This window comes from Ochlerotatus camptorhynchus, unplaced genomic scaffold (genome assembly GCF_037179485.1).
Source record: "Ochlerotatus camptorhynchus isolate MF236.1 unplaced genomic scaffold, CSIRO-AGI_Acam_v1.1 ptg000084l, whole genome shotgun sequence".
Lineage (NCBI taxonomy): Eukaryota > Metazoa > Arthropoda > Insecta > Diptera > Culicidae > Ochlerotatus > Ochlerotatus camptorhynchus.
In genome coordinates, this window is record NW_027040574.1 from 1,006,703 (window position 1) to 1,019,307 (window position 12,605).

The following is a 12,605-nucleotide window of genomic DNA, read 5'->3' on the forward strand; positions in this document are numbered from 1 at the left end:
ACATGAGCATCCACAGAAGGAGGAAGAAGCCGCACCGCTATTGATCGGAATCAGTAGCTCTTCGTGAGTTGCTGTGAGCCAGCTATGTCATACTAAAGAGTATAAACATGGACAGACCGCTGACAAAACCGACATGAAACTTAAACTTAACTGTTGTTCGAGAATCCATAACGGCCGATTCAAATATGCAGCGATCCCATCTGTCAAAACCATAGAATTCTTTTATCTAAATCATAATAATTTGTCCGCGAAAGATTAGACACGAACCAACTCATACATTTGTACGCCTGCTCGTGGCTAGGATACACATTTTTCGCGAACACGGCGGCAGATGTCAGTTTTGTGCTTTGATCAGAAATGTCATGGTAATTTTAAAGGTTATTCATGTCGGTTTGGCGGTGAGAGAACCCCGCTCAAATTCCTATTCCTACACAAAACGCAAGATCCTGCTGCAGTTAACATTACTTATTGGAGCTTTGAATAGATTTTTCTCCTTTACTTAAATCTTGGGTTATTAATAGTTAGGTAGGTCCCGATTCTACACGTTGCAGTTTCATTTTTATACCTGTAATCTTGACATTTTTACCTAGGGGATGAGTACTTAAAGGGGTTAGGTTTTTGATAAGTCTTTGGTGAGAATGACACTGACAGCACATTGTAGTCGAAATACGCATCCGTCATGGATTCCAAAATTAATTAAGTGGAATTTAATGTAAGATAACCATTTTTTGCTGTTTTAAAACAAATAAGATTTATTATATATTAAGACCACGTAGCCCTACGTCACCATAGCGTACAACCTCATAGGGCTGTCCCTTGTAGTTTTTTGAAACACTGTAGGCCGTGCGTTGATCTTCTAATTCATCTAATGATTTTTGGTAAAGCGAACAGAGAACTGTATTGACAAACATTCACAGGTCACTATGGAATAAAAATAATTTTTAAAATCAATGCTCAATTCTCATCAAAGCCTACTGCTGCTTGTTGCTCGGGTGACTTGACCAACAAAAAAAAAACACCGATCCAATCGTTTATTGGTAGCGATCCGTAACGGATTGAATATGGTATTGCGCAATACGCGAACTTTTTTTGCCACGGTGACCGCGTTGACAACTCTTTTTTTCTATGCTAATCACATACTTTTTTTTTTGCTCCTCCTCCACAGGTCTCCTTCCAAACTAGTGCCGATCCACCATCTGTGCAGAAAAAATAAAAATATAAATCCCCATGACAGTAGTAGTGGTAGTGTACTTTCAACCCCTAATCGAAGCAGAGCCACTACGTGAGTGCGTGTGTCCACCTGGAAATTAAAGCAGTGAAACAACGAAAAATGCAATTTGTCGTTTGATCGATGTGTGACAGGAATAAGCGATGACCAAAAGCGACGCGATTATTAGCTCTTGAGTTGACAGGCACCAACCAAAACACAACGACAACAAAGAAGAAGAAAAATGCCCGTTTCTGTGTGAACGTCCAAAAGTGAAAGACCGCGCGCGGCTCGCTTTCACTGTCCATTTAAGTTGTGCATAATATTCTGGCCATCGGAATCGGTCGTCGGTTGGTTCACAGGTTTTTCGGTTTTTGATATTTGCCGTGTGACAGGTCGTTTTCCCGGTGAGAAGAAGAAGAAGAGGAAAAGTGAAGGGCGCGGCGCAGACCGTGGAAATTGTTAAATCGCTTCGAGCGCGAGGGCGCACACTTTGTCATCATCTCAGTGACAACTTAATCGTGCACTAATCGCAATATAGCAAGGAGTGACGTAATAATCCCAGGAAGGGGTTGCGTGGTGAAGAAGATAAAGGAAGAAGAGTTTCGAAACAACGGAGCATTGATTAGTTTGGGCGCCTGTGTGCGTACGCGTGTGTGTGTGGTTTGTTTGTGACCGACGGTCGTGGTGGTAGTGGTGAGCAACATTGAAGAAGACCAAGAGGAAAAGTTCAGGAAGTGTGTTGAATGTAAGTGCGACAGGAATATCGAACGCAAATGGGTTTCTCGTCGGCGCTGCAAGGGCGGGCGGCGCACGAAGCGCTGCTCAACCGCCAGGAAGCCGAGCTGAAGTTGCTGGAGACGATGAAACGCTGCATGATACAGAAGAGCAAGTGCGACAAAGAGTATGCAGCATCCCTGGTTGCCGTGACCCAGCAGGGTCTCAAGATCGACCGGACCGATGATCTCCAGGGTTAGTACACAAAAGCATGCATTTGTTGCGTAATCTAATGTGTCTGGGCGTGATTAGTGAACCAGCTGGTCTGGTCATTAGTGCGGCTTAGTTCCGTCGTCAACGGGTTTGCCCAAAACCGGTCAATTTTTTGCAGCCAATTTCAAACCAAAAACAACCTGTTATTCAATAACTAAACTCAACTTCGTCGTGGCAGCTTTGGATGCGATCCACTAACAACAACAACAACAGCAGTGCGACGGACCACCTCGACAACCTGTTTCATCTAAAGCGCATACACAATCATATTATGTTGACTGGGTTCGCACATGTGGCAGCCCTCAAAAGTCGAAATCGGATGTGTGTAGTGTAAACAAAAACAAAAGAAAGCTATGAGGGCACGATGAATTACAACCCGCTCGCTGTCGCTGTGGCACTGATTTGTTGTTTTTAATTTTTGATTTTTTTTTCAAGTTCTAAACCGGAAAAGTGGACGCGATTAAAATTAGCTCAACTGGTTGTAGAATGCCAAATGCTGCGCTGTTTGACTCTGCATCGGGTGTTGATTTTTGTTTACCTTTCAATTCTGATGTAACTTTAAACAAATTATTTAAATCACATTTAATTATTCAACAAAAGAGTACACTACCCATGATGGCATAACAGTCTCATTAGAATAGGAAATCAATCAAAGATGTGATGTGCTTTCATGGGCAGTAAGCCTATCCTTAATTATTTTGTCTATCCTTTGTGGTGGAAAAATGCTAGCGTTGAGACCAGCATGACAGCAAATCGAAATCAAATTTAGACATCAACATCGAACTGAAATCATAATTTGACTTCAATTTACGCGATTGACAAATTTTATAACAAATTTTGTTTTCATTTTGCTGAACATTTGCTCTTCAAAAATATGTTGTTGCAGCTTTGTTTTGATTCCATTAAATTCAGGGCGGGTAGCGAGTCACTTTTTTCAAGCAAGTCACTAAAAAGTCTCCTCCCTTTATTTAAAACTTTTTTTTAACATGAATTTAGGTCAAGATTGATCATTTTTCTTGCAGTGTGTAGGCCTACATTTTTGAACAATTCGTAGTTGACGACCTTGTATAGAATATTTTGACGTTTAATCGTCTTTCTTTATCTACAGGGTGTCCACTCATTTGACTAAATAAAGTTCCCTGAGTTTTCCAGATTTTTCCATAACTTTGGCGGATAATCTCCAGGTTTATAATAAGAAAGCTATTTATGAAATGCGTTAAAAATATCGAGTTAAAATCTCGAACCCTTAAGATGTTCCGAAGGATTAAGTACAGAGACCTTCAGAAAATTTATGAAAACTTAAAGGTGAGAACCGAGATCTTCATTAGAATTGAGAGCTTTAGGGAAGCTCGGAGAACATCAAGACAGATCATAGAATTAAAGGGCATGTGGCATCGCCCGGCAACACTGGTCAGCCTGGCTTCCATCGGGTCGTCGTCGAAGAAAAAGAACTCAAGCTGTCAATCTTTGCTACGCAGCTATCAACGCGCGAATGTGGTTGTTTTTCTATTGAAAGTAAAAATAAAGATTTTAAGTATTTCGTAACTAATCGTTCTTTATTCCGTGTCCGATCACTACATTGGTGACCCGCGACGTCGCGAATCTAAAAGTTTCGGTCCGATTTCACGGTTATTCGCCGATATTCGATCTCAAAGCCGAAACTAGCCTCAAAATGCCGGACGATAACGGGAGCAACGCAGCAGCATCTGTCGCAGTAAAACTACCGGATTTTTGGAAAACTGATCCGGCTATGTGGTTTGCGCAATCGGAAGCGCAATTCCACCTTGCGAAAATCGTCAATGATGAAACCAAGTTTTACCACATCGTGGCCAAAGTGGATCAATCGGTTATATGTCACATAGCCGATTTGGTAGCTGCTCCTCCAGCGGAAAATAAATACAAAACAGTGAAAGATCGCCTAATTGCTCGCTTCGCCCTGTCTGCTGAAAGCCGCTTCGAACAGCTGCTGGGGGCCCACGATCTTGGCGATATGCGCCCAACGCATCTGTTAGCAAAGATGAGAGAGTTGTCGACGGGTTTGGGCGTGGATAACAATCTGCTCAAAATGATTTTCATTCAACGCCTCCCGGCAAACATTCGACCAATTCTCACATGCCACGATGGTACCATCGAGAAGTTGGCTGAAATGGCAGACAAGATCACCGACGCCTCCAACGGTCAGTCCTCCGCAGTTGCCATGGTGCACAACAAACCAACGTACAGCAACAGTGGTGAAAGGAAGCTAGCAGAGCAGATCGAACTTCTCACAGTGGAAATCCGACGCCTGAAGGCTCCCAACCCTGAGCGAGGCCGTTCGTTTTCGCGAAACCGAAGTGGTTCTCGTTCGTCATCACGATCCGGACTGTGCTGGTACCATAGGAAATATGGAAACGATGCTCAGCGGTGCCGAGAACCGTGTTCATGGAGCTCAAAAAACTAGCATCCTCCCCACCATCATCGGCGGTGGTGGCCGGAGTGTCGGAAAGTCGCCGAATGGTAATTTTTGACAGGACGAACAATACACGCTTTCTAATCGACACTGGATCGGACGTCACAATATTGCCTGCCTCCAGGAGAGATCGATTGAACGGTACCGTTATACAACAGCTCCACGCAGCCAACGGAAGTAGAATTCGGACATTTGGAACGAAATTTATTCCTGTTGACCTAGGATTGAGACGAAGATTCACCTGGAATTTCCTCGTTGCTGAAGTGACGATGCCAATAATCGGTGCTGATTTTTTGGCGCACTTCGGCATACTCGTCGATTTGAAAAACCAAAAACTGATAGATGGCCAGACAGGATTGAAGTCTTCTGGAGGTATGATGACTGCTGCTCTGCACAGTGTAACACTTGTTGGTGCCGATCATCCGTTCCACGATTTGTTAATGGAGTACCGGGAAATAACTCTGCCATCGACGCTTCGTTCTGTCACGCAGTGTGACGTAACCCATCACATAGTTACTCGTGGACCACCCGTGGCGTCTAGAGTTCGACGAATGCATCCGGACAAAGTTAAAGCTGCTAAGGAAGAGTTTCGCCTTATGTGTGACCTAGGAATATGCAGACCATCGAGTAGCAGTTGGGCAAGTCCTTTGCATTGTGTGCTGAAAAAGAACGGGAAATGGCGTTTCGTTGGTGACTACCGTCGCTTAAATCATATCACTACACCTGACCGTTATCCGGTACCGCACATCCACGATTTGCTGCATTCGCTTCATGGTAAGTCCGTTTTCACAACTCTTGATCTGGAGCGAGCGTATCATAAGGTTGCGGTGGAGGAAGCAGACATTCCCAAAACGGCGGTCATCACATCGTTTGGCTTGTTTGAGTTCACCCGCATGCAATTTGGGTTATCCCCGGGCAGGATCTGAAGAAGTGGGTCACCAAGACCGTAGACCAATCCTGGAGCCGGGACTGGCTCGCCGGAAGTATACTGTTTATACGGAAGATAAAAGGGGACACCAGCAGATGGGAGGATCCACCCCTCCACCGTGAGCAGGTTGTTTTATCGCGACTCCGGTCCGGCCACACAAACGTCTCCCACAACTATAAGGGGGACGGACCCTTCCGGAGGATATGCGACCACTGCCGCATCCCACAGACCGTCGAGCACTTCATCTGCATATGCCCGAAATACGATGGAACCAGGAGAAGCTACGACATTTCCGGCAGCATCCGGGATGTCCTCTCCGATGATCCCGTTCGGACTGCTACGCTGTTTATCTTCCTGAAGGAAACCGGACTCTTCAATATGATCTAAACTACTCGACCCACGCAACCCTCAATGACTAGCTCCAACTACCGGCATACACGATACGTTTCAACCCTGAACCCTGATGACAACTTACCGCAATCCAATTGGAAGTCCAACTGAATTAACGCAGATGTACCACGCCAGTTCTTATTTTAATATGTCCTTTATGTTTATACTGATTTGTGTTTTATGTTAATGGTGTTAATGGTTATACAAACACTGTAGCAGCTCTTACAAACCTTTTGGAACTCCCTTCTGGAGTTCCCAAGGCGAACCAGCCAATGGCTGAAAGCCTTGTAAATAAAGGAAAAAAAAAAAAAAAAAAAAAATTTGGGTTATGTAACGCAAGTCAGACGTTCCAGCGCTACATGAACCGAATCTTTGGTGATCTTGATTTCGTTGTTGTCTTTATAGATGACATATGCATCGCTTCTGAATCCCTTGCTCAACACCAGGAGCATCTACGCATAGTGTTTGACCGCCTACGCCAGCACGGACTCGTTCTAAATTTGGGTAAGAGCGTGTTTGCCCAAAAGGAAGTGGAATTTTTAGGATACCTGATCAGCAGTGATGGAGTGCGGCCGCTCCCGTCACGCGTCCAAGCCATTATGGACTACGAGAAACCGACAACAGTCAAGGAACTCCGTCGCTTTCTGGCACTCGCCAACGGCTACAAACGCTTCGTTCGTCATGCATCCGACATCCAAGCTGAGTTGCAGAAGCTTATTCCCGGGAACAGGAAAAACGACATACGTAAACTACAGTGGACAGATGCAGCTTCATCAAGCTTCGAGCGTTGTAAAAAATCATTAGCGGAGACAGCACTGCTTCACTATCCTGACTCGTCGAAACCATTAGCTCTGATGATCGATGCCTCAAATATTGCTGCGGGGGCTGTCTTGCAGCAGCTAAATGGTCAGAATTGGGAACCACTCGGATTTTATTCCGAAAAATTTTCGATGTCCCAAACGAAATACTCTACTTTTGGCCGTGAACTGACTGCGATGAAAATGTCTGTGAAATATTTTCGGCACTTCCTTGAAGGACGCAACTTCACGATCTTCACTGACCATCGCCCACTAACATACGCGCTAACAACCGATTCCAGCTCTCGGCTACCGCATGAAGAACGATACCTACGTTTCATTTCGGAATTTACTACGGATATACAACATGTCAGTGGAAGTGAAAATTACGTCGCCGATGCATTGTCTCGTGTGTAGAGTATACTAGCGCCTACTTCGGTGGACTATGAAGAAATCGGACGAAAGCAGAAAAACGACGCGGAGCTTCAGCAGTTGATGCAATCCAAATCTACTTCGCTGAAATTTGAAGCAAAACGGATGAGTGGTTGTTCTCAACCGATCTACTGTGACGTCTCGACCGGAAAACCACGACCTTTCGTTCCAAGTACTCAACGGAGAACCATCATGGAATGCCTACACGGAATTTCTCACCCAGGAGCTCGAGGCAGCAGGAAGGTAATCTCCGAGCGATTCGTTTGGCCAGCTATGAACCGTGAAATAAATGAGTTTGCCAAAGACTGCGTCGACTGCCAACGGTCGAAGGTGCATCGACATACCGTCTCTCCGTTGGGAAAATTTGACCTATCAATTTGCCGGAACATTTGATAAATTTAGAGAAATTAAGGTAAGCATAGAAACTGGCAAATGACTGGGATAATGCGTACCACCGGTAGTTCGCGTACTTGAAGGTTATAAAATAGACCCGTCACGCAAGTGAAAGTGGTCCTTAGCCTCTTGCCCAGTAACTCCTATCCCTTCCTCCCCGCGGCGCCGGCTGGGGTACGAGTAAACTAAGGGAAGATCGGATAACCAACCCCGGTGGGAACTTTGGTCGTATGCTGACAGGGAAGGGGGAGCTGCATCCTTTTCGGAGGACGTGGCTTACAAAACCCGAGCGACTGTTCTCCATGTTAAGGGCGGCTCAAACAGCGTCTGACTGGCATCCAGTGGCTGAATACGAAAGCTATACCGAAGATGACAGTCCCATCACGGCGGATAGGAGACCACCTACTATCTCCGAAACCTTCAAATTGTTACAGAAACCTGTAGTGAAAGATTACGAACTGATTTTATGGCAACGACTTTTAGCGCTGTAAATTGGTAAACTGGCACAACTCGCCAGTGAGGCCCGCCGTATGAAGCTAGAAATCCTGGGACTTAGTGACGTCCGGTGGCCGAACTTTGGAGAACACAAGCTGCCTTCGGGACAGGTACTTTTATATTCTGGTATGCGAGGTGAAAACGCTCCGCGACATCGTGGAGTTGGCTTTCTGCTTAGCGCCCAAACACAAGCTGCGCTCATCAAGTGGGAACCTATCAATGGATTATTCTCTCATTCAGAACACAGGTTCGAAACCTTACCATAATCCAATGTTATGCGCCAACCGATGCTGCCGAATTGCAGGAAAAAGAGAACTTTTACAGTCAACTGAATGCTGTCGTGGATAAGACTCCAAGAGATGATATCAAGATCTACACAGGCGACTTCAATGCGAAGATCGGCTCCGACAACTCGGACTATGAGCGCATTATGGGACGCCATGGTCTCGGAGATATGAGCTGGAACGGCGAGCTGCTTGCAGAGTTTTGTGGCAACAACGACATGGTGATCGGGGGTTCGCTCTTCCCCCATCGCCAGTACATAAAACCACATGGGTCTCCCGTGATGGATATACAGAGAACCAAATCGACCACATCTGCATCAGCCGAAAATAGAGACGGAGCCTTCTTGATGTTCGGAATAAACGCAGCGCTGACATCGCGTCCGACCACCATCTCTTGGTCGGTGAGATCGGCCTACGCATTGCGCGGGTTCTACGGCGGGAGGAGAGACTCGGGCGGCGATTCAACACACGGCGACTGGAAGACCCAGCAGTGAAGAGATCGTTCGTCGAAGAACTCGAGGCTCGCGCAGCTAATATTCTGGAAGGTGGCAGCGTAGTAGAACAGTGGATGCCTTTATTGAAACAAGCGAGAACAACCTGGGTGAGCTGCGCACTCACAGGAAGGATCACCGATGATACCTGGAGGAAGATCGAGGAGCGGAGAGAAGCAAAAGCCGCTATAGAGCGAGCAAGGACCCGAGGAGCCAAGAACGAGGCCCGTCAGCGGTATTCGGCTCTAGAGAGGGAAGTTAAGCGTTCCTGTACACGGGACAACGAATGGTGCAGACCTTTGTGAGTTCATACGTTAAAAAAGCTCGTTTTTTTTCTTGGTTTCCTCGGTAATTCGTACGTTTTTAATCTATGTTTTTTGTGTAATTGGAAGCTCTGGCTCTGTAAAATACGGACATTGTGAAGATTTATGGACTGCTTCAGTTTCCATAGTGCTATATCGTAAAAACTAGTTTCCAGATATTTTCTAACAGTGAAACAAAACAAAAGCGATCGTATAATCAACCTACCACATCTTCACGCCCGTCCCAGGGCTAAAGGGGAAGAGAGTGTATACTATCATGACGTCAGTTGTTTGCAGTGTGCGAACAAATACTCCATACGCGCTGCTCTGATATCTCTACAGCTGCAGCTACCGCAATAAAGGAGAATGTGGCTGTGAAGTATTTCTGTTTTGAATGCAGGAAAAAACAAATCTCGTTGAACGATGTCAACAAGAAATGCACAGAGCTATCCCAAAGATTTGATGCGATGCACCAGCTCCTGGTAAATCTAGAATCAAGTGTTTCTGCTGTGGTTGAGGCTAAATTCAATGTACTGACGAATGAGCTTCTACCTTCGAGTGATACGAAGGCAAAGGACACCTATGCTGATGTAGTTGGAGGTAAAAAGAAGCGAATAGAGAGTGAGTCAGGTAATAACAGACCCAAACAGAAAGACAACAATAAAGATAGCGACGATGAAGATGGTGGTCTATTGAGATCCGATAAACGTAGAATCAAGAAAAAAACGGAACCGACCCGTCCTGACGTGCCGGGAAAGAAGCCTGCAAAAATATTGAAAATTGAGAAAACAGTTGTATTTCAACCAAAACGAAGCCAAACAGCTGATATCACCCAAGCTGACATTCGCAGTAACTTGGATCCCGTCACATTCTCCGTGAAAGAAGTGCACAAGAAAGCAAACGGGGAAGTTGCGGTGAGATGTGAAACACACGAAAAAGCAGCACAGCTATTATCCTCTGCAAACCAGTCGTTGTCGGACAGGTACTCGATTGAAGTTCTCAAGCCTCTCAGACCTAGGATGAAAATCATTGGCTTTTCGGATACGATTGACGAGCAGCAACTAATCGACAAGCTCAGAAAGCAGAATGATCTCGCAGATACGGTTTCGCTCGAGGTCATTCGACTGATGAAAAATGTGAATAGACCATCAAATCCAATGAGTGCGCTGATCGAAACTGATTCTGGGATGTTTGACACTCTGATGAAACGGCAGAAAGTTAAAGTTGGATGGGATCGCTGTAAGGTTTTGGAGGCAGTTGATGTTCTCCGGTGTTTCAAGTGCTCCGAATACGGACACAAAGCTTCTTCATGTCCAAATCCGTCCTGCTGCCCAAGATGTGCGGATGTCACCAAGCCAATGAATGCATCTCGGATTACGAAAAATGTGTTAACTGCGATAAACTTAATAAGCGTCAACGACTGCCAGCTGATGATGCGTTGGAAATCTCCCACGCGTCTTAGAGTTCAGACTGCCCCATCTACCAGAAAAGGTTGAAGAATGCGAAGCAGCGAATTGATTACTCCAGCTAGCAATCATCAGCGAATGGTGCATACATTACACCACATGAGCTTCCTGTTTCTCCAGGTGAGCTTACGAATGGTATATGTCCCGCCGAAGTCCGGCAGGATACTGCACCAAATTTGAATGAGCCTTCTTGGTTACAGTGCAATGAAGATATCAACCTTTGCCGCACATCTCTTAACGACAACGCAATCATCACCTCGGCCGATGACGTCAACCACTCAGGAGCGGCCTTCCCTGTTCTTCCAGGTAAGGCAAACAGTGGTATATGTCTCGCCGAAGCCGGGCAAGATGCTATCACGAAATTGAATATTGTTCCCACGTTCCAGCCCGCTGTCGACTCAGTACAAACCTCTGCTAACACAACGCCCTCTGATGGCATTGAAGATATCAACATCACTGTAAACACCGCGCCTTTCGGCACTGGGGATTTTTGTGCATATCACTCGGTTGCACTTCCTGTTTCACCAGGTAAGCTAAACAGTGGTATATGTCCCGCCGAAGCCGGAAAGGATACTGCACAATCTCTGAATAGTAACCACCTATTTCAGCCTGTCCGAGAAGAGTCCACCTGGTCCTCACAAGTTCCTACTTCACGCCTCCTCGAGTCATATGATAACAAAAGACTACCAGCTGAAACATGGACACAGCTGGTTGGCGTAGCCTGGGCAATGTTGCCAGTCCGGCAATAGCAAAGTGAAGAGGTGCGACGCGAACACTGGCGCGGTAACCATAGTACGGTGATAGAGGAAATGCTTCACCAAACCTGAGCGTCTGCTCACCATGGAGGTGCGGCTCAAAACGGCGTCTGTTCTCCATGTTAGGAGCGGCTGATCACCGTCCTAGTGCCAGCGTGGGACTCTAAACAGAGCTGTGCACGATGGTCCCCCGGCGAGACAGGGGGTTGGGGCAGGCCCAACAAGCCGCCCTGGAAAAAAAACAAAGTTGCAAATACCGAAGAAAGAAATACGGATCGGAACAATCGGCACAGACCTACGCGACGAAATAAGGACTACGATTGGAAACTCGGAACATGGAACTGCAAATCGCTCGGCTTCCCGGGTTGCGATAGGTTAATCTATGACGAACTTCAACCACGCAACTTCGAAGTCGTAGCACTGCAGGAACTTTGCTGGACGGGACAAAAGGTATGGAAAAGCGGGCATCGAGCGGCTACTTTCTACCAGAGCTGTGGCACCACCAACGAGCTGGGAACCGGCTTTGTAGTGCTGGGTAAGATGCGCCAACGCGTGATTGGTTGGCAGCCGATCAACGCGAGGATGTGCAAGTTGAGGATTAAGGGCCGTTTCTTCAACTACAGCATCATCAACGTGCACTGCCCACACGAAGGGAGACCCGACGACGAGAAAGAAGCGTTCTATGCGCAGCTGGAGCAGGTGTACGACGGCTGTTCGCAACGGGACGTCAAAATCGTCATCGGCGACATGAACGCTCAGGTAGGACGGGAGGCAATGTATAGACCGGCAATCGGGCCAAACAGCCTGCATGCCGTATCGAACGATAACGGCCAACGATGCGTGAACTTTGCAGCCTCCCGAGGAATGGTAGTTCGAAGTACCTTTTTCCCCCGCAAGGATATCCACAAAGCCACCTGGAGATCACCTGACCAACACACAGAAAACCAAATCGATCACGTTCTAATCGACGGGAAATTCTTCTCCGACATTATCAACGTCCGCACGTACCGCAGTGCGAACATAGATTCGGACCACTACCTAGTTGCAGTATGCATGCGCTCAAAACTCTCGACGGTGCATAACACACGTCGAAGTCGAACGCCACGACCCAACATTGAGCAACTACGGAACACCGGAGTTGCCCAGGACTACGCGCAGCAGCTGGAAGTTGCACTACCCACGGAAGAGCAGCTTGGCGCAGCTTCTCTTGAAGATGGCTGGAGGGA

General features: G+C 46.5%; 1 protein-coding gene across 5 annotated transcripts in view; it reads left to right on the forward strand.

The window, feature by feature from the left end:
• The first annotated feature begins 1,680 nt into the window (after positions 1-1,680).
• The window catches only part of FER (tyrosine-protein kinase Fer), a 163,061-nt gene continuing 152,136 nt past the window's right edge, over positions 1,681-12,605 (forward strand). For 2 of the 5 annotated variants that reach the window (XM_065218188.1, XM_065218189.1), the window contains exon 1: positions 1,884-2,179. In XM_065218188.1, coding sequence (XP_065074260.1) covers positions 1,984-2,179 — 196 coding nt within the window. In that variant the 5' untranslated portion in view covers positions 1,884-1,983. Of the gene's footprint in view, positions 2,180-12,605 lie in introns of all 5 variants that reach the window. The other 3 variants (XM_065218187.1, XM_065218194.1, XM_065218191.1) reach the window with 3 other exon arrangements.